Source organism: Vidua chalybeata, chromosome Z, assembly GCF_026979565.1.
Source record: "Vidua chalybeata isolate OUT-0048 chromosome Z, bVidCha1 merged haplotype, whole genome shotgun sequence".
Classification (NCBI taxonomy): Eukaryota; Metazoa; Chordata; class Aves; order Passeriformes; family Viduidae; genus Vidua; species Vidua chalybeata.
In genome coordinates, this window is record NC_071570.1 from 22,833,642 (window position 1) to 22,855,150 (window position 21,509).

A 21,509-nucleotide genomic window follows, 5' to 3' on the forward strand; every position below is an offset into this window, starting at 1 on the left:
ATCCTCATGCATAAGCTGAAGAGGCTCACCAGCACCAATCCTCTGCCTTTGCCTAGGAGAGAAGATAGAGTTGTAAGAGAGTTTCAGCTTCTAAAAATATCAGGGTTAGAAATTATATGGACCCATGTTTTCGGATCTGGAACTTATCCAGTCTTTCATTCAGAATCGGAGTCTGTATCCCAGTAACAATTTGAAAATAAACTTAAGTAAATCTTATGAATCTAGGAAAAAACCTGCAATCCATCAGCCAGAAATACAGGAAACATCAATTTGCATTTTATCAGCGTAATACTCACATCAGATCTTTATGCAGGTCATTGCAATCTGGTTCATGTAACAGCAAAGATTCTCAAAGCTCTATCCTATTTGTACAATAGCAGGAACTACCCAGCTCTTATGACAGTGTATAACATGCACCAATAGCACAGCTTGTAGGCTGATCTTATTCAGGCTTTATGTCATAAAAAAAACCTGACTATGTTGAAAGGACATTTCTCAGGATGTTGTTAGTTTCAGTTTCATGCTGAATGTACACTGAGCTCACTTATCTACGTTCTTGAGAATGTGCATGCATCCAACAAAATTATACAAAGCAATCTGTACAATTTATGTGCTCAAATTCTACTTTTGATTATACTCATGATTTTCAGTGGGTTTATAACCATTTAAAGCAGTGTACAGCATTGGCATCTGAACTTGCATTTACTAGGACTGTTGTACATTCTTCAAGTTACATTTTCTTACCTTCATCAGATTAATTTTACAAAAATTCCTTAAGCAATTACCTAATATTTGCAGAACCTATTTCCTCTTAATTTTCATCTAAGTTGATATTACCCAAAACAACCAAAAAAAACCAAACAAACAAACAAAAAAAAATCACTATGAAGCTAATCAAACACTTCAGTGAGGTTGTGAATCTCCATACTTACAAATGCACCAAACTTTAAAGGACAAAGTCTGGGCAATTGTTTTTAAGATGTCACTGCTTTGAGTGGAAGATTGGATTAAGTGACTGATAGATCCCCATCCAGTAAGTATTTTGTTCTATCAAACAGCGTTATCAATGGATGCATCTTTTAATTTTTCATCACTCTATTTTTTAATTTATGATGATATAATGAGTGAGAGACATAAAAGAGATACAGATGTGTTTGTGCTACAGGTGGGACACACATACTCTTTTGTCTCCTATTAGATTCTCACTGCTTGTGAGTATTGTGTTCTACCTCAACAGAAAAAATGATTGTGGCTTTAGTCCTGCAAATCCTAGCCGGTTTGGGATGATATATGATGATTGCCTCACAGTTCCAGACTGATTTATGAAATTATGTCTCCTACTGCCTAGTACAAAGCAAACTAGTTCAACAAAACCACTGTTAACATTTATTTTTCCTCAGTAAGCTTTTCATGTGTAGCCCTGTCACACAAAGTAATTCACGTGTAGTCTCACCTTTTCCCAGAAAAGCTCCAATGACTTCTTTGGCAGAAGTCAATGATTTGGATGACAAAAAAGAAACAACAAAGTTACTTCACAATCACCATCGCTATCTTCTACTCATTCTGAGCTAGTCCTGCCTACAGTATGTTTTCTTCATGTATTCCCATATTGGTACAAGGAGATAGCACAGTGAAATTGCCCAAGAATCAGTGAGTTGCCTTGGCATCACATGAATCCAGTAGTATCTGACTTGCCTGGGACAATCTTATATTTGCAGAGCTAGAGTAATATGGAGAGAGACAGGGAATCTGGGACAATATGCTGAAAAAACAGAAGTCCTACTGTTAACGACTGCAAAAGCAGAAATTTCATTCTTAATACCTCTGTTGTTTTCCTGGCTAGCCCATGCTTGAATGATGCACCACTGGTACTTTTTCAGCCAAAGGGGAAAAGGGACACAGTCGAAAGTCCTGCAGTTCTGCTCCATGAAAAGATGCACAGATCAATAGAATGATTCTATTTTTCATATTATTAGATCTTTATTGGAATTATAATTATCAATAGCTTTCAGATTCTACAAAATTAAATGCCACATCACAAAGTAGGCCACTACACTGGTTCATATTTACATTTGTAAAATAAATGAGTCCTGAACTGAAATACCAATAAGCCAACTTTTATTGTGCACATTAACCAGGTTTTTCTGAGCACTTTTGGAAATCTAATAATGCTTGGCTACTAGGAAGTAAAATGCAGCTTACTGAAACTAAGTTTGCTCCTGCTTGCTGCTCTACTTTGTCTTCCAGATATCCAAAAACACTGAAGCAAGTGTTCTTAAGGGAAGGAAAAAATGTTATTACACATATAGTGCTTAACTACATTTTTTGTGTTAGGATTTCCACTTAGCTAGTTCTCATTAACTAAATGTGTATTCTTTGGTGTGTATTCTCCCTCTGTAATGAGTGGAAAATACTTGACCTGAAACCACTCATGGCATTGAAGGATAAACATGTGGGCCTCTCTCCCTGTATTCATAAAAGTGAAGACACAAAACTTAAATTATACTAAAAGCTTAATTTTAAAATAAGATTAGACAAGTTCTAAAATAAGATTAGACAAGCTTTGTATTTCAGAGAAGTATAAAAGAGAGCTTATTTTGTTATTCACCACATGTCCTGCTTTTCTAAGGAAGTAGCAAAATTTTATGCTTCCCATCAACCACTCAGGAATTCAAGTACTGTCATTTAAGAAGTTAGGGTTCAGCTAAAGAATTTCTTTTATCCCCTCATTTCATTATCTTACTCATCTGATATACAGTACTTTCCACGGTAACCTGCTCTTTCTCCTACTGGGAAAAGAGAAATGTAACAGTTCCTGCTGTCCGGTAGATTTTGATAAAGACATTATCTTCAGTTCCATTACACTAAGCAAGCACTGCCTTGCAAAGGCTTATAAAAACTAACAAGAGGAGACTTCATCACTTTTACTATAATATGCACACAACTTGTCCAGTATCAAACAGGAAGTAGAAAATGAAAAGGTCATCTTGTCTGGAAAGGGAATTATTTGTGTGGTGATACGATTCTATATTTTTGTGCTGAGTCAGTACTTTGTCTACAAATGGTCCTGATATTTCAAAAACCTCTCCATAGATAATTAAAATTTGGCTATCACCTTCAATGACATCCAGATTCAAAAAGCATGTTGGGAAGCAGAAGATATTCAAGTTCACATAGTAACCTTGAAGAGTCAAATGGGAAGAATCAGTATCAGAATGTTATGAATGAGGTCCTATATGTCTAATCTATAAACCACAAAATTAAAATTTAGCAGCAATTTGAACTGAGCAGCAATTTTATATAATATAATACAATCAAATATAATCAAATAGATACAAAAAGAAATTTGGCAGTGGTTTGGATAAAGCGTAAGCAAATCCTATCGATCGGGGTACAGGGAGAGTTTTTCTCACCCTGCCTCCCCCACAAAGACAAAAGAAATCCCAGCTACACTTATATACTATATGCTAATACATGTTCATCGATATTTTCTATAAATCTCCTCCTTCAATTCTCAAAATCTACATCACTGCACTGCATAGTGCATGCTCCACTTGTTCCTAAGAGGTCTTCTTGGCTTTTCAGTGGTTGCTTCCGATGAAGGCTTCTCATCATCCTCACTGTCCTTTGAACAACCCCACAGGTTGCACATGTGCCCCAAGTCTTGTGTTATAGAAGGCAGCATTATATTCTAAAAATAAGCCTTATTATTTCATAGATACCTGGAATCATCCCAATTTTGTCCATTGCAATGCCGATTCTATAATTATGCCGAGGCCTTTTCCATTGGGATTTTACTTATTTCAAACTACATCCTGTATCCTATTTTCTCATGAACATCTGAGAACATCTGTTTCGTGACACTAATTACATATCCTTTTCCTCTATTACTTTTTAACAAATATTTTCTAAAATATCGATATAGTTACAATTTTTAGCACAAATCATATTCATTTATCACAAGAATACACAAGGTCTGCAATGAATCAGGGAAATTACTCTGTAGTACCTATTTTACTTAACTGTGGTAGACCAACCCCATTATGATTCTACTACACTGGACAGCTTTCTGAGATTATTAAACACAACCTTACACTAGCTACTTTGAATACTGAGAGCAGAGAAGCCCTGGCATTCATGAATGAGGACTGTGTCCACATTCTTGGGACTGCACAATAAAGTATTTCTTTTTGAATGAAAAATAAAACCTGAGTCCAATGAGATTCCAGTTCTCTGCCATCTGTTCTTTGTGGGAGCCATTAGAGGGAGGTCATGGCTGTAGACTCTCTCCTACACCTAAATCTTAGATACTGTTTTTTCTCAGAAATATGCAAATAGAGCTTACACTACTTGCTGACAGGTTAAGGAAAGCAGAAAAAAACACAAGAAAAACAAAACATGTTTTATTAAAAAAAATACAATTGTGAATACCATTGTAATAATTTTTTTTCACCTGTGTATGATCCCCCCCAAAAAGCTATGCGCTTAGCAAAATGTAACGTAACAGTAACTTGTGACATGGGACCCACTAACAGGTTTCTTCAGCATTTCTATGTAATCATATGTGCATGTATTTCATGTCCTAGAAGTAAGTAGGTTTTCCTTTTTCCATTCCCAAGAAAACAAAATGGCCATCTAAAGCAAGGGCTGTTTTTCCTAAATATCCAAAGAATTGTATTATCCCCAGACTGTAAATCAGAAGACAGTGACCAGCAACAAAGTAGTGCCAGCAATATCATGAGGAAATTAAATGCCCAAAATGCTTTACAAAGAAAGATATCAAAAAGCTTAGTATTATTTAATTTCCAAACCATACTTGCCAAGAGTTTTAAATCATCTTTTTCAGGCTTAGCTGCAAGCATCTGGTATTTTAAGGACTGAAAATGCCTGTATGTATGGCAACTTGTCTTGTTGCACCTTTTATAAGGATCAAAGTATTGAAAAGATTCTTTCAACAATGGAAAATCAGTTATGTGCAGGAAATTGAGAGTTCAGGTGAAGAAGGAAGAAAAGAAGGTTCAGAAGATGGCCTATCAAGAGCTAGCTATGAAATTCATGATGGTCATAGACCTAAAGTGCTTTACCTGAAAGATACATTCAATTAAATGAAATCTTTGAAAGACACATTTGCCTAAACTTGAGAAGATAGAAACTTTGATATTTAAATAAATACCTCAATATCTAGTCACATATACAGAAGCTTGCATTCAATAATTTTTATGCTATAATAATTATTTTAACTTAATTACATTTTTTCCTGTATTACAACAATATAGAAGATTGCCATCACACAATAAATACAAAAAATTAATATCCCCTTAAATAGATAGAACACAGAACATTTGAGCTGTCAAATCTTCACAATAGAGGGAAAAAGTCTCCCCCTGCTCTCTCTAGGTCTTCTCAATTTGCATATCTGTAACAGGAAGAATTATATTAAAAAATTATCAAATTACAAAATGGTGAAGGCACAGAACACTTCATACCTTTGCACCCCTTTCCTAGAGTTTGAAGGTACCAAAAAGTTTCCTTCATTGTCAAAATTAAAGATCTAAAATTAAATTAATTAAAAGATTAAACAGGAAAAGATGATCATGGGAGGAAATAAAAGTGGTAGTTCAAACATACTGTTGGGATGTACTCTTTAGCAAATACAGTGAGATTGATGTTGCTTAGGTCCCCTTTTCTTTTAAAACCTTTTAAAATTATTTCAAATACATTTAGTGCTCCCTCTGTCAGTATTCCCAGTGGTATATCCCCAGGTCCTAACTCTTTGGCTTGGCGATCAACACCTGCAGGACCAGCAGGCTTACCTGTAAGTGTAGCAGGGAGGAATTTGGGATGCAATTAATGCAAGTGCTTTAGAAGTCAGCAAGAAAGTGAGAGAAAAACTGTTGCATCCTGGGTTTGGGTTCAGATTAGGGGTTCTGATCCTTGTTAAGTTTGCCGGTTCTGTGTACCCTCGTGCATCCCCCCCTGCAGTAACTAGCTCCAGGCTGCCTGCTATTGGAGTTTCCCCCTGTCACTCTTGTAACCACTCCCTGCCAACTCTTGAGAATTCTGTGCTTGTCACCCCATTCCCACGATCCCACTGGCCTTGAAGCCCCATGTCCGCCCCCGCCGTGTTCCCATTGGTTACTGTGGCACACGTCACCGCCACGGCGTCTGTGTTCATTGGGTGGGGATGGTTCCTGTTCTCCCTGTCCCACCCCTATATCATCCCGCTCCCCCCCAGCCTCGGGGCCAGATTCATCCAAGCGAGGATGGGAGCGGGCTGCGGCTTCTACATCACAGCTCCCGCGGCCAATAAAGCAACGAGCCGCCACGTGGATGGATTTGAATGAATTCTCTGCCTTTTCGTTTCTTCCCTCACGCCAACAGCAATGTGTGGCCAGCCGACCCCGGAAGTAGTGGCGAGCCCCAGCCCTGACAAGAAGCTGAGGCGCCCAAGCCAGGAGCTCGGGAGCCGACCGGGGCCAAGAAAAGTAACGCACAGCTGCTAAAAACCTCAATAATTTCACCCTCCTGTTCCACACCACATGATGTTTCATAGATTTGAGATATTTGATCATGTATTTTCTTGCTTTGTTGAGACAGAATCACACAGCTTGAGACCTGCTCAAGTGGCTGTGACAAGTTCCTGTCCCCTCCCTCATTGCCATCACCAGCCTTACAGATATGCATGAACAATTCTTTCTACAGCAAAAGTACAAGCTGGAAAAAGCAACTGCTTTGGATTTTTATATATCTCCACATTTTCCTTTGTATATCTTTACTTTCTATTTTAAAAAACAGATTCATTATTTGATGTAACAAACAGTACACAATGAGTTATGATGGTGAGTTTGTAAGACACAGAATGGGAGGCTGTATTATCTCCTGAAGGTTCTGTCTGTTGAAACAAGAGCCTATAAACCAACCTTGAATCAATGCTCCAGTGACCAGGGATGGTTTATGCTGTGTTCAATTTGTTACGTCATCATTTATACTTACATTCCAGCTCTCTGTCTTCAAAAGGAGCATGTTTGCAGTCGTGTGTATCCTTATCTTTCGCCAGCTCTATAAGCAAAGGACATACATACATGCAGCACTGAGCATAGCTTAAGCTTTTTCTATAGTGATAAATCTATGTTAGAAACTGCCATCTCAGTACACTCGGGATCTAGAGTGACTTGAATGCAGAGCAAAGGATGAGATTAACACCAAAAATACCAATGGCCAACATAAACTAATTTTCACACAGCAATTTAATTTGTGGTGGTCTCCAAATACCCATACAACAAATTAAAAACAAGTCAGCCAGTAACCATCTTCAGAGGCAGCAAAAGGATTTTAGTATCTTCTCTCCTGCTGTAAATATTAAGTCTCTTTTCTCTTTTCTTAATTTCCTTCAATACTACCTATTATGGTGGTAGTAGCCTTCCACTGAGCTTTGCTCATAGTAAATAGCATCAATATCACAACACAGAAACTAAAGTTTCCCTGAGTTTCTCTCAACAGGGCTAAACTCTCTATGTTGTGACCAAGACTCTCAAATGCATGCTATGGTACTGGAGAAAACAAAGGAATTTGCCAATGCAGTTCAAATTGAAGCAAAAAAGCCTGCACATTAGGATGTGATGCCATTCTGAGGTAGTATGTCCCATCCTATTGCAGATTTTCCAAAACACAGCATACTGCTCTGATCTTTTCTTGTGCATATCAGGAGTGCATCAGTTCCTGGAACAAGTATGCTTTTCTTTCACATTTTCCTTGATGATACAGTCGTGAAAAGCCATTCTTCAATTGTAATTTATAGTTGTTATGTAAATGAAATGTAGAAAGCAAAATCAAAATGGAATATAAATCTCCATTTGATTGTCACCATTACAAAATTAATTCTCAAGCAATTATTTCCACAAGAACCACACTCTTGCTAGATTTATGTCATATGTACATACTTGCTATTGATGGACTCGCCACAGGTGTTCTGTTGCCCTTATTTGCTCTAGCTGAAAGAAAACAAAAGGAAAAAAAAATTAAAATTTTAAAAACCACCCAGAATAATTGCTTTAGATTTAATGAGGAACTTAATCACATTGGTGGGAGGAGCAAACATTACATAGTGTGATCATTTGTTCTCAAAACATTAAATTTCTTCAAAAACTTTAAAATAAATTCTTCAGTGTTCCCAGTCTATTGGCTTCCTTTCCAACTTCCTTTTCTTGTTTCTAAGCCGGAACTCCGTTGATACTATACTAACATCACTGGAAAATACTTATTCAAATGGTTTCCCATTGCATCTTTTCACACAGAATTTGAACATATCAGAAATCAGGGAACAGAAAGGGGATCATCTCAGTGCTTTTTGAGGGAAAAAATACTTTCTGGGAAGATTCTGTTCTGAAAAAAATCACTTTTCTGGTAACCCAGGACAGTTTAGGGTTTAAGACAAAAACCTATTGTCCCTAGTTTAGCTTTTGAATCAACTTACAGTTTATCAAACACACACACTCACATGTGTATGTGTGTATATACAGATGGATATGAAAGCTAACGTGATGTGCATTATCACATACACACACAAACAATAAATATTAGTCAGGCAACCTAGGAAACTTCTGACCTTCAGTGAAATCCCCAGAGGGATTCTTTTAAGCAGTCAAGGATTTTTCTGTCCCTTCTTCCACTTTCATGTTCTTCTCCTATTTCTATTATGTTCTTAGGGCAAGTATATTCTTATACTTGCAGGATTATCTACAGTCCTCTTGCAGCCTGTTAGAATCACCTGCAAGCCTGTTAAGCTTATGAGTACTTCTTTCAAGACGTTTCCATAGCTGCCCCCCTCCCCCACTCAACCTATGAAAGAAAAAGAAATTAACAATACTAGTTTCAGTTTAAGTAACAAGTTAAAAACCATTTTTTCCTTTATTTTGGGTGCTAGCTATAGTCTTTTCATACTCAGATAACCTACAAATTATTTCTTCAAGTTTTTATTTTGTTACCTAGCAAGTGAAAACAAATTATTGCCAATGCTTTAGCTTTTCAACATACTGTGATGCTAAAAATGTCCAACATTAATTCAGGAAGTGAACTGAGAAAGCTCAAAACTTAGTAAGGAAATCAATTAAATATTTGCTTTAAAAAACAGGTGCTCTTACAGTTCAGTGAAATTTTTCAGAGAATGTAGAAAAAGAACCACTAAATAACCTCCAGTATGCTGTCTCCTACCAGCATTCTGGTCCCCAGTCAAAAGAGAGGACACAGAACAGGGACCTCCAATTTCCAGTAGGTAAAAAATAAGTGCTTTAATGTTGCAATAGGTTAGATACTAGGCTTACTGCTTACATCCTTATCTATAAGAAAGATTAACAGACATGCACGGGTAAATGGGGTTTGTGAGGGGCTGATAAAATGTTTCACTCTGTCAACTTGCTAGTATCTACTCAAGTCCAGCAAAGAAAGAGAAATAAACTATGTGGTAAAAAACTGTCTCGTTCCACTCAGTGAGGATGAATTAACAGAGAAGATTGATAATAACTGAGATACTCTTAAATAAATAATTTGCATACCTTTTCTTATGCAGAGCAGAAAGAGAAGCACTGATCCAACAAAAGCAGTAGCAATGAGAGTTGCTCCAACAAAGCGTCTGCTCTCAGTCTGGAGAATGCCATCAGTTGGATCTCCAAGAAAAACAGGTAGGGGATCAGATATTACATAATTGCATAAGTCCTCCCTTTGCCTTTCATTTTCACTATATTATTTTTGCTATTAGCCATAAAGACATTATAACATTATAGACTGTGTCTAAGGTCAGGTGTTAATGGTGCACATAACACTTTTTTCAAATAATGGCGGGGGAAGATAGAACATATTAATGTTTGTCATGTGATGGTGCCTCTGATCACATCAGAATTCTGCTTGTCCAAGTGTTACATCTGGCTTAGTTTTCCATCAGGATTACAGGAAAAAGGTAATTGAGAAAGAGGACAGAGTTCCTTTCATCTGGTAATGATTGCTCGAAATGCAAAGGGTAAGTGGTCTCCTTGAATCCCAGATATTTTTCTTGTTAAAATCAAACTTGCCCATTGAAAGAATTACTTGGCTTTCTCACTCTAAACCTGCCTGTTTCAAACCCTTGTCATGTCCAAAATGTGTGACTGCACAGTTGTTTTTAAAACTAGGTGGTGAACTGGACAAGGTAAATGACCTCACTAAGTAACAGTGTGACAAAGAAATACTATTTTTGAGTTGGATTGGGTCTCCAGTCTGGTTGAAAACATATCAGGTTACAATGCAGAAAAGAATAATCAAAAGCAAAAGCAGCAGAGGAGCTGCCCAGTTAAAAGGTTTCATTAGGAATTTTATTAGTCTTGTCTATTTATGAGTTTTCCTTCAATTCTGACTTTATGAGGGAAAAAAAATCTGTGTACAATTACTTAAATTTAAATGTGCTCAAAGCAAAGTCTGTAGTGGAAGGAAAAGACCATATTGTTCAAGTTTATGTGACAGTAATCATCAACAAAATAGAATATTCTTGGAAGATGGAAGGATTTAATTTCCAGGTGTTGGGTTGCATGTCTTCCAAATAATAGAACTTTTTAAACATTTAGACTCAATTTCCACATACCTGCAGGTCACACAAAATTCCAGTCTTTAAATTCTGACCATACACACATGATGAACATGTCTTTATGGCGAAAGTATACATTAATAACAAAACTTAATGACATAGGTATGTCTTTCTTTCTAGCCTCTTCAAAATTTGGAAGGAGAAACAAATCACAGCTGATTCGACTGGGACAATATTACATTAGCACCTTGAAGTGTATTACCATAAATGAAATTTAGAAGTGTTACCTGCTATGTGTAAAATGGCAGTTGTATTTTCTTGCAGCTCTTTATTCCAGAATATACAGTAAAAAATCTCATCAATTCCACTTTTGATTGTAAGGGTACTTGTCACATGGTACAACTGGTCACTTGCAGTTTCAGATCTTGTGTTTGCCTTATCAGTCAAATCTTCGTAGTTTCTATTTTGCCATATCACTTCAGCTTCTGGGTATCCTTCTGACTGACACGTCAACTTCCATTCGTTGCGTCCTGTGCTCTCCACTCCTTGGTTTATAATTGTGTAAGGAGCTAAACAATTGGAAAAAAAATCATTAGCAAGAGGAAGCTAGAAGCACAGCCTGTATTAAATGAAAGACACATTTTCTTTCCCTCAGCCCCCAGGGTCAAGTTTCAGCTTGGATTTTTGCAGGAAAAGTAAGTAACACTATTGAGTCTATAACTGGAGATACAGGATTTATTACAATTTTGATGTAGTTTAGAAAGATCACTAGGCTTTATGGTCTTTGTACTCTCTACATGATTTTGCAACCTGACTCCCTACATGTCATAAGGACAGAACACAGATTCAACCTAAACAGAAGTGCCAAGTTACACAGCTGCGCAAGCACCATTGGATAGCTCCTGTCTCCGATGAGACAGCTAATCCAGATATGTCTTACTTCAGGGTCTCCTCTGAAATCTTTTAAGAGTATCAGGGTATTGAACCTCTGGTAGTAGCACACACACCCTTAACTTTCAGATGGATTGTCTTGTAGTCAGCTCCCCCATAGACAATAACACAGCGGTAAACCCCTGCATCTCTCAGCTTCACATCAGTGATCTGAAGGAGAGACTGTCCCAAGTTCAGATTCTCTTTCAACACTTTTATTCTTCCCCTAAAGTCACTGTGCTGATTTTTGAAGTCTTCCTCTCCTTTGTGAAGTTCATAAACCTGCTTCGACTCATCTTTCTTTTCCCAGCTGACACTTAAATCTCTAAACTCTAATTTCCCATTCACTGGAAATGTGCATTCCATGGTCACATTGTTCCCACGTTCCACAATGCAGAGTGACTGAGGAGCTTCAACAGTGAATAAAGCTGAAAAACAAAATTTGGAAGAAAAGTTAATTTTTCAATAATACACCTAATCTTTGAAGTCATGTCTTACCATATCCATAGGAAATTTTAAGGACCAAAGTATCTGCTGTGTTCTGAAAAGTTAAACATTTTGGTATGTAGTTGTCCAAGTGTTTGACAAGCTGTATACACACACAATGGGCACTCATACCTGCAGACACCTGCTTTGTGCACACACAGTGTGATGCTGTACTAAAAACAGTGAACTGTATATGCATAGCCCCTCAGCTGTTGCTTTGAGAACACTGCTGTGGTAACAGGCAATTATTAATGCCTCCAATGAGAATGTCCTGTTTATATAAATGCCAATTGTTTTTACCCACAATGTTAAAGAATACACAACATTTCCCAGGTTTGATAGAGCATAGAAAACCTTTGGAGTAATGCCAATGGTACCTTGTTTGAAATGGTGCCTCTGCTGGACCACTGACAGGGATTTTAACCTGGCCCCATATCAAAATACAGGCATCTAGTTTAATGTAAAGCCATGCTAAGACCTTTTCACTTAAAACATTAAGGAAAAAAGCTCAAATGCTAGCAGCTGAAGGAAAACCGGAGAAATTACATTTCTGTGCTTATACATGGAAAGAAAACATACTAAAACAGTTCTACTGCTTTTTATGGCTTCTTACCATTTAGGAAATGCCAGTAGAATAAAAATACATACAGAAACAAAGGCCTTCTCATTATGTAGATGGAACCTAAAAATAAAAATATATAACTAAAAATAAAAATAAAAAAAATAGACAAATATAAATACATACTCATTTTCTGAGTTGCACTATCAAATACACTTTATAGTCAATCCACACAAGGAACTGGACAGGAGACACTGAATTCCACCCTATTTAAAAACGGGACAAAACTACACCCAGTAGATAATCAGGCAGAAATCTTCCTGCATGGGTGGGTCCAGAAAAAACATCTTACTTTATTTGCTTTAAATGTCTGTTCTTGAATATGGCTAAATAGATGCTTTATCATTATCTGTTGATTAGTGAATAAGTACTCACAAATACCCAGTTGTACCCCTAACTATAGCAGGGAATGTTGCTCCTAGTAGGAGAATGAAAGAATTTTCTATACTCAGTCAGTGCAGGAAATAGAACTTGGTTCTTCCCCACCTGTTTGCTTTAACATACTGTGAATACACCCTGCTTTTTTTTTCTGGTCCCACAGTACCGACCAGAAGGCTCACAAAGTTACATATATTGTGAAAACAATTCATGCAGTAGTTCATCTTGTAACACGTATTTACACAATAACAACTATGATTCAACTGTTCACACGATAGTGCCTTTGTAGAACTGTGACAAAGCCAGTCAATCTACAAGCAGAATCTATTGCCTTGAATTTCTGCTGCTTTACCTCTGAATACAAAAGTAATTTCACTTTTCTGTCAGAAGTTTTTCCCCTTTTTACTGACATAGGTTTTATAGTCCTACACAACATTTTAACATTTTAAAATGCTTATTAATATCAACTCATACATTTAATCTTCACACACCCACTGCTTTTGGTAAGTCTGTATTTTAAGTCATAAATACAGAAAATTGAAGAACTTTTTTCTAAATAAAGTTCTAATTTTGGCCCCCCAAACATCCACCAAAATAAGGAAGGATTGCCTTTAGCTGTTTTCTAGTGGTAGTTTCAGAATCTGTATAAGAAATTAGACAATTGTAATGCTCATAACACTTCCTAACTGATGAAATTCTATCTTGACTGCCATTCTTCACCATTTTTATGTTTTATCCTTCTTTCTCTGATTGTCAACTTTAAGATGATAGTGAAAAAACAATTTTGTCTTGAATTCATATGATGCATGTGCCATTATAGTGCTGTGGCTTAAGGGAACTAGACTCCTTCTAATAATTTGATTCAAGCGACTTCTTTTCCTCAGATTGCTGCTGCCTGATCCCAACAGCTGATTTGCAGCAAGCAATGCATATGAAGCTGAGAAAGGAAGGTAATCCACTACACTGTTAACAATGTAAGCGTGGTCTGAAAACAGGTGCAGGAAAATACAAAGATTCTCAGGGTACAAGATCTGATTGATTGATAAATCCTAAGCTTCATAAAGTGATTAGATACCAGGCTTATTCCTTAGCCACAAGTGATGTTCTTGAAAGTACTAGAAAATTGCAGCCCAATCCTGTGGGTTCACAAGAGCTTCTCTGAACACATATGTATCAGAATGCCTCCATCATGACTCCCCTGCTACGTAACAAGCACTCCAGACCACCAACTAAGCTCCAAAGTAAAACTTCTCAAACAGGATAGAGGTATACCCATCACACAAATGTGCCATACTCACCCTTATTCTGGAGACAAGCCTGCCACTGAGACTGACTGTGCACTCCCCCTATCAGAATGACCAGAGTTGCAGCACACTCAGATGCAAAATACTTAAAATACTTTCTTTTTTTTTTTTTTTTTTTTTTTGTTTTGTTTTAAGTAGAGGCTGTAGACTGCAAAACAAAGCAGACTGCTTGAACTAGTACACTACTTGGAACAGACAGTATGTGCACTACAGTCAGGATACTGGAAGACACCCATACTCCTGCCTGCAAACCCTATCCACCTTATTGACAGAAAAACTGAGTGTTGGCACAATCTCCAGAAGAGGAGTTCTGATTAACTCCTGGAAGACAGACAACAACAAGTTAGCTTTTATAATCCTAAGACCCATGTTTATGTCCTGCAATTGCTGAAATTTATTAGCATGCTTTCTCCCAGTGTAGGGGAAAACAAGACAGAAAAGAAGCATGACTATTACTTACAGATTTCCTCAAGTCTGAGAAAGTTTGCGGGTGTATTCATTTGTTCACTTTCAGGGGGAAAAATATGTAGGTCCAGGTCAAATCCAGGTGTGCATACAAAAAGAAAACCAATAACCATTATAGAATCTCCTCCCGTTTTGCCCTGAGCAAAAGAATCCTCTGGATCAGTTTGAGACCTTGACATCAATCAAAGTCCTTTACTAAAGCTATCTGCTTGCTGTTTTTCTTACAGAACCTACCACAATGCCCTTTCTGTCCTCCTGCCTGCTTCCAACATCTGTGGCAAACAGTTTTTTAAAAGCGAAGTATATTCACTGTGCAAATTGCTCCTTAGTACTGCTGTTGCACGTTTCTCCCACAATCAAATGAAAAAGACAGGAAAAACCAGAACTATTTGTCAAAAGACTTCATGTGACAACTTAAATGTTGATGTAACTACACCTACTTCTTTAGGAAACTTCCCCATTATTGGAAAGTTCCCCAGCAGGGAAAATTCTGTATTGCTAACAGTGGTTCACTGTAACCAAAGACATAAATGCTGCAAAAATTAGAACATAAAAATGCCATGGGTATTTTAAGAAACATGTAATCCGATCAAAGCTATGTGTGAGCACCAGTCCTTGGAACACCAATTGCAAGTGGTCATCCATCTACACAAACTCAGGGTCCCTAGATTATTAATCGCAAGCCATGCCAAAAAGCTGGTAACAACAACTAGAACTTCCTACACAATTTTTTCATGTCTGTAAAGGTCATAGGAAAAGGAATAATGTAGGAATAACAGGAAAAGCATTTCCTACCCTTCTCTTGTAAAGACAGATATTCTCTTCCCAAGATTTGGACACAATGAAGGCCCCTTGCCTTACTACCGTGTAGTGAAAAAAGAGTTCTTAATTCTATGTACTATGTTAGCAAAAAACAGAGAGCACTGTCTTTTTAATTTTCTTGATTCTAGAAGTAATTTAAGAATACAGAACCTCCCTCCCCGCTCAAGTGTTAGAAGCAAAAGGATGTACTCACATTAACTTGTAGACTGTAGTGGGAGAACCGGGTCAACAGCACAAAATGCAGCTCTAAAGATATGTTTCAGTGTAAACTCATTCTCTTAAGTTATCTTCATATACAACAGAAAAGGGTTGAAATTCTCAGAGGAGTTAAAATACTGTAAAATGAGCACTCTAAAAAGTTTTCACTGTTTTCTTTTTTCCACCTGACAGCCTGCTAACAGTATCTGTCATGGAAGAAAAACCATGTAATGTACACAACTGATAAAGTTTAATGTTTTTACTTGATATGTGAGATGAATGTGGAAACTGTGGTATATTAAATAGCTGAATGTAACATTTAGGTTGTAACAACCTGAAACTACCGTAGGAGATTGAGGGGGTGGGTATTCACAGTAGGTGAGACTGATAAATGTTAATTTCCACTGGCTTTTTTGCTGCTCTTAAAAATACACCAAATTATATTGTCTCTGTGAAGGGAAAAAAAAAAAGGTGCCACAGAAAGAAACTGAAACACATTTATAAAATATTGTGAGATCAGAGTAGCCACCTTTCAATGTATTGACCTTTCAATGTCAGGAAATTAGTTTCTGCTTTTTCATCGCTTGCCTTGAGGTCACAGGGTTGCATTTTCCATGTAAAATTTTAGCAGCAAATAAAAGACCAGGAAAGGTGGCATTTTGTTTTGTTGAGTTTCTTTTTGTTATTATTAATTTTGTTGTTTATACACACATTATATATATATATATATATATATATATATATATATATGTGCACATCTGCATGCACACAAACACATTTACTGCACAGTTCTATACTGCGGTGGTGGAGTTTGAGTTTTGGGATTTTTTGACCTGTTTTGCAACAAACTTCCCAGACTCCTATCTCAGTCCTGCCTGCCACCGGGCATTCCCAAGGACAGCAAACGCTTTCACGGAGAACGTACCCGGGCAGGTTCGGGAAGGGCTCCGGCCGCCGGCAGTCCCGCGCCCCGCAGAGCTGCCGTCCGGCTCCCCCCTACCTGGGGCTCTCTCCGCGGCCGCCGAAGCTGTGCGGAGCCTCTCCCGCCCCACCTCGGCCAGGCCTCGGTCGGACCAGGTGTGTTACTCCCCGGCCCCGGCCCCGGCTCCCCCCGCTGCGGGTGCGCCGGCCGCGGCCCTGCCGGGAACTGCTCCCGGCCGCGGCTCTTGGCGGAAGCCCGTCCCGAAAACCCCCAGCGCCGTGCCCCTCCCCTACGCCTCACGTTTCCCAGAGCTTCAGCCGAGGCAGAACGGGGAGTTCTGAAGGCAGCTTCTCTGCTCCTGAGAGCAGTGAGGCTCTAGAAAACAAAACCAAAAGCGGCATCAGTACCCCTACCTCACCCTGCTTCCCATGCCTTTTCTTTATCGTTTCTTTTTTAACATGGTGAGATAATTTTATTCACTTTCTAAACGGATGGCTTGCATGATGGATATGTACTCATGAGGAGGATGACTGGTGTCAAAAGACTGGAAATGATGACACAGTATCCAGGATATCCATAAATTCCAGGAGCTATGTCCTGCTTCTCCAGAGACAAAGAAGCAATTTATTTAAATAGGTCTGTTCCCTGCCACTTAAAGAGCCTTCTGGGAGACAAACCTCCAATTTAATACCGTAATAATATGATCTGGACATACAATGTTGTGTATGTGTTTTTTTTTGTTGTGATAATATTTCTTATGTTATGAAACATAACCCTAACAAAATCTCAGCCATAACTTTTCTGCAAGAAAGCAACCCTGAAATAACAATGTTAACTCAGGACAATACTAGAGAACCAAAGAGCTATTGTGAGAGCGGTTAACTAATGAGTGTATTTACAGGGCAAAATATAAATCAAATACAAAATTGTGATCCATGGTAGCATACATCTCAGAGATGTGTACTAAAGGAGAGGAAGGACACCCAAAGCCCTGTGCTCTCTATGCCCTATGCATACTGCCACCTGCAGTATGATGTTAATGGTTTTGTGGGCCATAAGCCAGCAGGTGTTTGAGAAACCACAAGAATCCCTACCTGGAAGCCATCAGGTTTTCTGTTGATACAGTACATTGATGTGGAGGTGTTTAACAGCAATCAATTTAATTGTGTTCAAATCTTCCAGAAACATATAACATGAGTTCCTCAGAAAGAAGGATGTAGATACTAGGTTATGCTTTAAAAACTCCTCTGCACACATCTCACACCTACCTCCAGACAGACAAAGACTTTTGTCCCTGCTGCTTCCAGGCCCTTCCCAGGGGATATCAGCCCAACAGAGACACATCTCCACAAGCACAGAGAAGCACAGAGGTCTCAAGACAGGTAGGAGCCCAAACAAAGGACTTAGAGGAAGCTCGTATTTTAATAAGCTTGAAATAGGTTAGCAATAAACATGACATTTGTAAATGGCAACTTTACTTACACAGCTGTGTGGTGTACATGAGTTACAAAACAGTCACAAAACCAGACAAAATCATTTTAAGCCAAGCTGTGAAGTGTCTTTCCAGTAAAAACAAAGTATGACTACAAAAACATTCCCAAAATGAAGTGGAAGCTTTTGGTTTATTATAAATGCTTTAAGTTAACTGTAAAGACCAGATAATGTAGGGGCTTCCCCTACAGCAAACAAAAAATGCTTTGTCAAAGCTACAGGCTTATCTTAGCTCTGTGTAGCTGCTAGGATTTTCCTTCACACAATTCCTATTTTCAAAAAAGTCAAATAGTAAAACAAAAAATAGGTAAAAATCTACAAGGTTGCAATCATCTTTCTTCATTAATGTAAAATATTAAAAATCTGGATTGTTATGCTGAACATTCATTACTAAAATCTAAAAAAAAAAGAAAAAAGTTACTGTCACAGGTTAAATAATTCGTTATTATGGGGTTAAAATGTCTTACAGTCATCTATGTTTATAGTGAGTACACTTCTAGCATACTTAAGTAAATATACTGTGGTAAAACAAGGAAATTGGCTTGCTCAATTCTACTAATTCAGGACATTGATCTTCAATTTCTTTCTTAAGTTTCTTTCAAACTAACTATTTTGATTGATAGATTTTGGAATTTAATTTTGTAGGTAATCTTTCAAGTTCAATGAAAGCAGTCAGGCAGACTGATACAGATATAACCTATTTTCCAGATACTAGTTCTGCAGGCTCTCTTTAGCATGATATGTTTCCTTCTCAATCTGGATTATATAATTGAAGAGAACAATTAATTGTTTAACATCCAAGTCATTATGGTAAAATTCAACCTGATGCATCCAAGTGCACTACATGTAAAGATAAGAAAAAATACTCTTGCTTTCTTTCAAATATTTCTTCTAGTTCTAATTCTGTGTTCCTCTTTCTTCCTCATAATGTATAAATCACAAATAAATTACCTAATGAATATCTGCATCTGGACAAATTATAGCTATTTCAATTTTTAGTTGACTTTTTTTTTTTTTTTTTTTTTTTTTTTTTTTTTTTTTTTTTTTTTTTTTTAAGTATCAGAGTCAACATTTCCAAGGTTCAATTATTTTTGGACCAGCTGTTTGTGAGAAAATACACCTTATAATTTAAATATTATTTTTTAAAATATGACAAGAATAAAGGAGACATGACTGCCTATCTAATGGATGCCAGATTTGTGTTACTATGAAATGTCTTCATGATTTTGTATAGGTCTTTTGTAATGGCAGAAATACCTGTTACTTTCTGGACTAGAGAAATACTGCCTGCCTTCAGAAATGCTGAAAATCTAACAGCACCATGCAATATATGATGCTGTCTGATTTTTTCCTGTAGTCTCCATACCTTGACTTGACAGACTGGGAACTGGAACAAGAGAGGCTATATCCCCCAGTGTGGTGCCATGAATATTGTCAATATCAGTGAAATCACATAATTCAGTTCATGTCTGGAGCTGCAAGTTGTACTGACAAAGAGAGGCAAGAGCTGCAGCCCCTGCTGCAGGTGGGCTCCTGACAGTGTTTGAAGTCTGACGTAGTTCAAACCAGCCTCCCTTCCAAAGGCATGAATCACAGTGGCTTCTTGTGCCCTACGGAAACTAGTCTCCATTCTCTATGCTTGTCAGAACCCGAGGTGTCCCTTAGACACTTTTGGATGTTCTGGGTCCAGGTCAGAAGCATCTGAGACCCTGGCAGGCAGCCAGAAACCCCTGTGGTTGAATTTGACCCATGGAACAATTTACCAACCTTGCAGGAAGAACAAGAAATCACAAAAGTTTACATATTATAATAGAAGTAGTCACAAAGTGAAAGGAAGGATTTTTGAGTGCTGTACAGGGGGGTTTTAGGCCTTGTACAGAGGGGTCTGAGTTTTGTACATGGAGGTCAGAAGTTCTAGGATGGAGGGATTTGGGCGTGCCCTGTCCTCCTTCTTTCTTCTTCCTATCCTCCATGTTCTTGGTGGTGTTGGCACTCACAGATTGGTTTAGAGTAGAAAGTCACTGTTCAATATAGGTGATAGGCATTGGGGAAAAATTATAAACATTTAATACACAATGTGTGATATAAAAGATGGCACCAGCCCTTGGGTGGGAGAGACGAAAAGAGAGAGAGATGGAGAGAGACACAGAGGGAGAAGGAGTCAGAGAGAATGTCAGGGAGTGTGTGTGCCTTGAGATAACATGCAATAAACCAAACTACCTTGAGACTCAATGACTGAAGACTACTGAGTCTTTCTTTGAAGGCCTGGGTTGGAGGAGAGACTTTACCACCTCCCAGGGTCACCCCAATCTGGGGGTCAGCCCCGTCACATGCTATTTCTTAAATCCTAGATCCTTTCTTCAGAAACCTGTACCATTTTCCCAGCAATAAGTCACAGTTCTGCCCCTCCACCTCTCCCTTATCTATTCCTGTATTGTTGAAATCTGCTGCCCCATCATGCTAACCCCTCCACAGAAAGCAGATCTCTGTAACACAGAGGTTTGCCAGAGCTGCAGTACAGAGGACTACTGCACTCCTCAAGGAAAGATTTAGACAGATCAAAATGGTTTGTTTGGTTGCAAGGGGCTCAGTGGATGAAGATGGATGGTATCTTTGGTAACCTGCTTTGAAAGAACATTATATTCTCACAAATTTATCAGTGAGACACCCATCAGTCACAATTCTCTCTGATGTCTCGTTAAAGTAATACCTGTCAGTGGCTGCCAGTGCAGTAGTGCCATCTTGTGTGGAGCTGGAGTATACCAGTAAATTTCTCCCCTGGATCTCTGCTGCTTCAGAGAATCAGGGGAGAAATTAAACACTTGTTGAATACTTCAAAAAGTCACATTTTCAAAATACCACTACAATAGTTCAAGTTCTTGGAAGTTCTTTATTTCAAGTTTTTTACTTCAAGTAAAAAAGCTAAGCAAGTTTCCATAACAGAAAAATCTTTTTTTTTCTCCTTACTTTTTTCTCATTTTTGCTCTTCCACTAACTAAAAAAAAAAAAAAAAAAAAAAAAAAAAAAAAAAAAAAAAGGAAAAATGGGAAGACAGCTGTCTTCTCAGTTTAAAAACAAAACTATTTGAAAAATACCTGAATTTAGAAAATACATATTGGCAAAACCAGCATGTGCAGATCAAGATATCAGCAGATTGAATGAGTAGACTGTTTCTGGAAAAACATTAATTCTTGTGGTAAGACAAGATGTCAGATTGCACTATGAGGTGGTGTTTGAAGTGCTGTGTGTCCTCACAGACTCAAGTTGGAAAACTGAATGAGATACTCTTTAGTGCCAAAAGAATTCTGGATATTAGAGCATGCTGTTAATATTATCAGGGCT

General features: G+C 37.9%; 1 protein-coding gene across 2 annotated transcripts; it reads right to left on the reverse strand.

Moving 5' to 3' along the window:
• Nucleotides 1-4,389: 4,389 nt before the first annotated feature.
• Nucleotides 4,390-16,222, reverse strand: LOC128782447 (programmed cell death 1 ligand 1-like). Of its 2 annotated transcripts, none has more exons than XM_053932808.1 (9): nucleotides 15,750-16,222; nucleotides 14,730-14,776; nucleotides 12,582-12,650; nucleotides 11,560-11,910; nucleotides 10,840-11,121; nucleotides 9,552-9,662; nucleotides 7,941-7,991; nucleotides 6,994-7,059; nucleotides 4,390-5,416 (listed from the first exon to the last, which is right to left on the reverse strand). In XM_053932808.1, exons 2-9 carry the CDS (start codon nucleotides 14,767-14,769, stop codon nucleotides 5,394-5,396), a joined length of 993 nt encoding a protein of 330 aa, XP_053788783.1. In that variant the 5' UTR covers nucleotides 14,770-14,776; nucleotides 15,750-16,222; the 3' UTR covers nucleotides 4,390-5,393. The 2 variants fall into 2 exon arrangements, with proteins under 2 accessions (XP_053788783.1, XP_053788785.1); XM_053932810.1 differs by having other exon boundaries at nucleotides 12,582-12,670.
• Nucleotides 16,223-21,509: the final 5,287 nt, after the last annotated feature.

Bases quoted from the DNA above. Each gene is read 5' to 3' on its own strand.
- LOC128782447 (XM_053932808.1), bottom strand. From the start codon at position 14,769: ATGAATACACCCGCAAACTTTCTCAGACTTGAGGAAATCT. The intron at 9,663-10,839 runs GTAACACTTCTA...TTTTTCTTGGAG, and splicing joins TGCCATTTTACACATAGCAG to ATCCAACTGATGGCATTCTC. The intron at 7,992-9,551 runs GTATGCAAATTA...GTTTTCTTTCAG, and splicing joins TCTGCTCTGCATAAGAAAAG to CTAGAGCAAATAAGGGCAAC.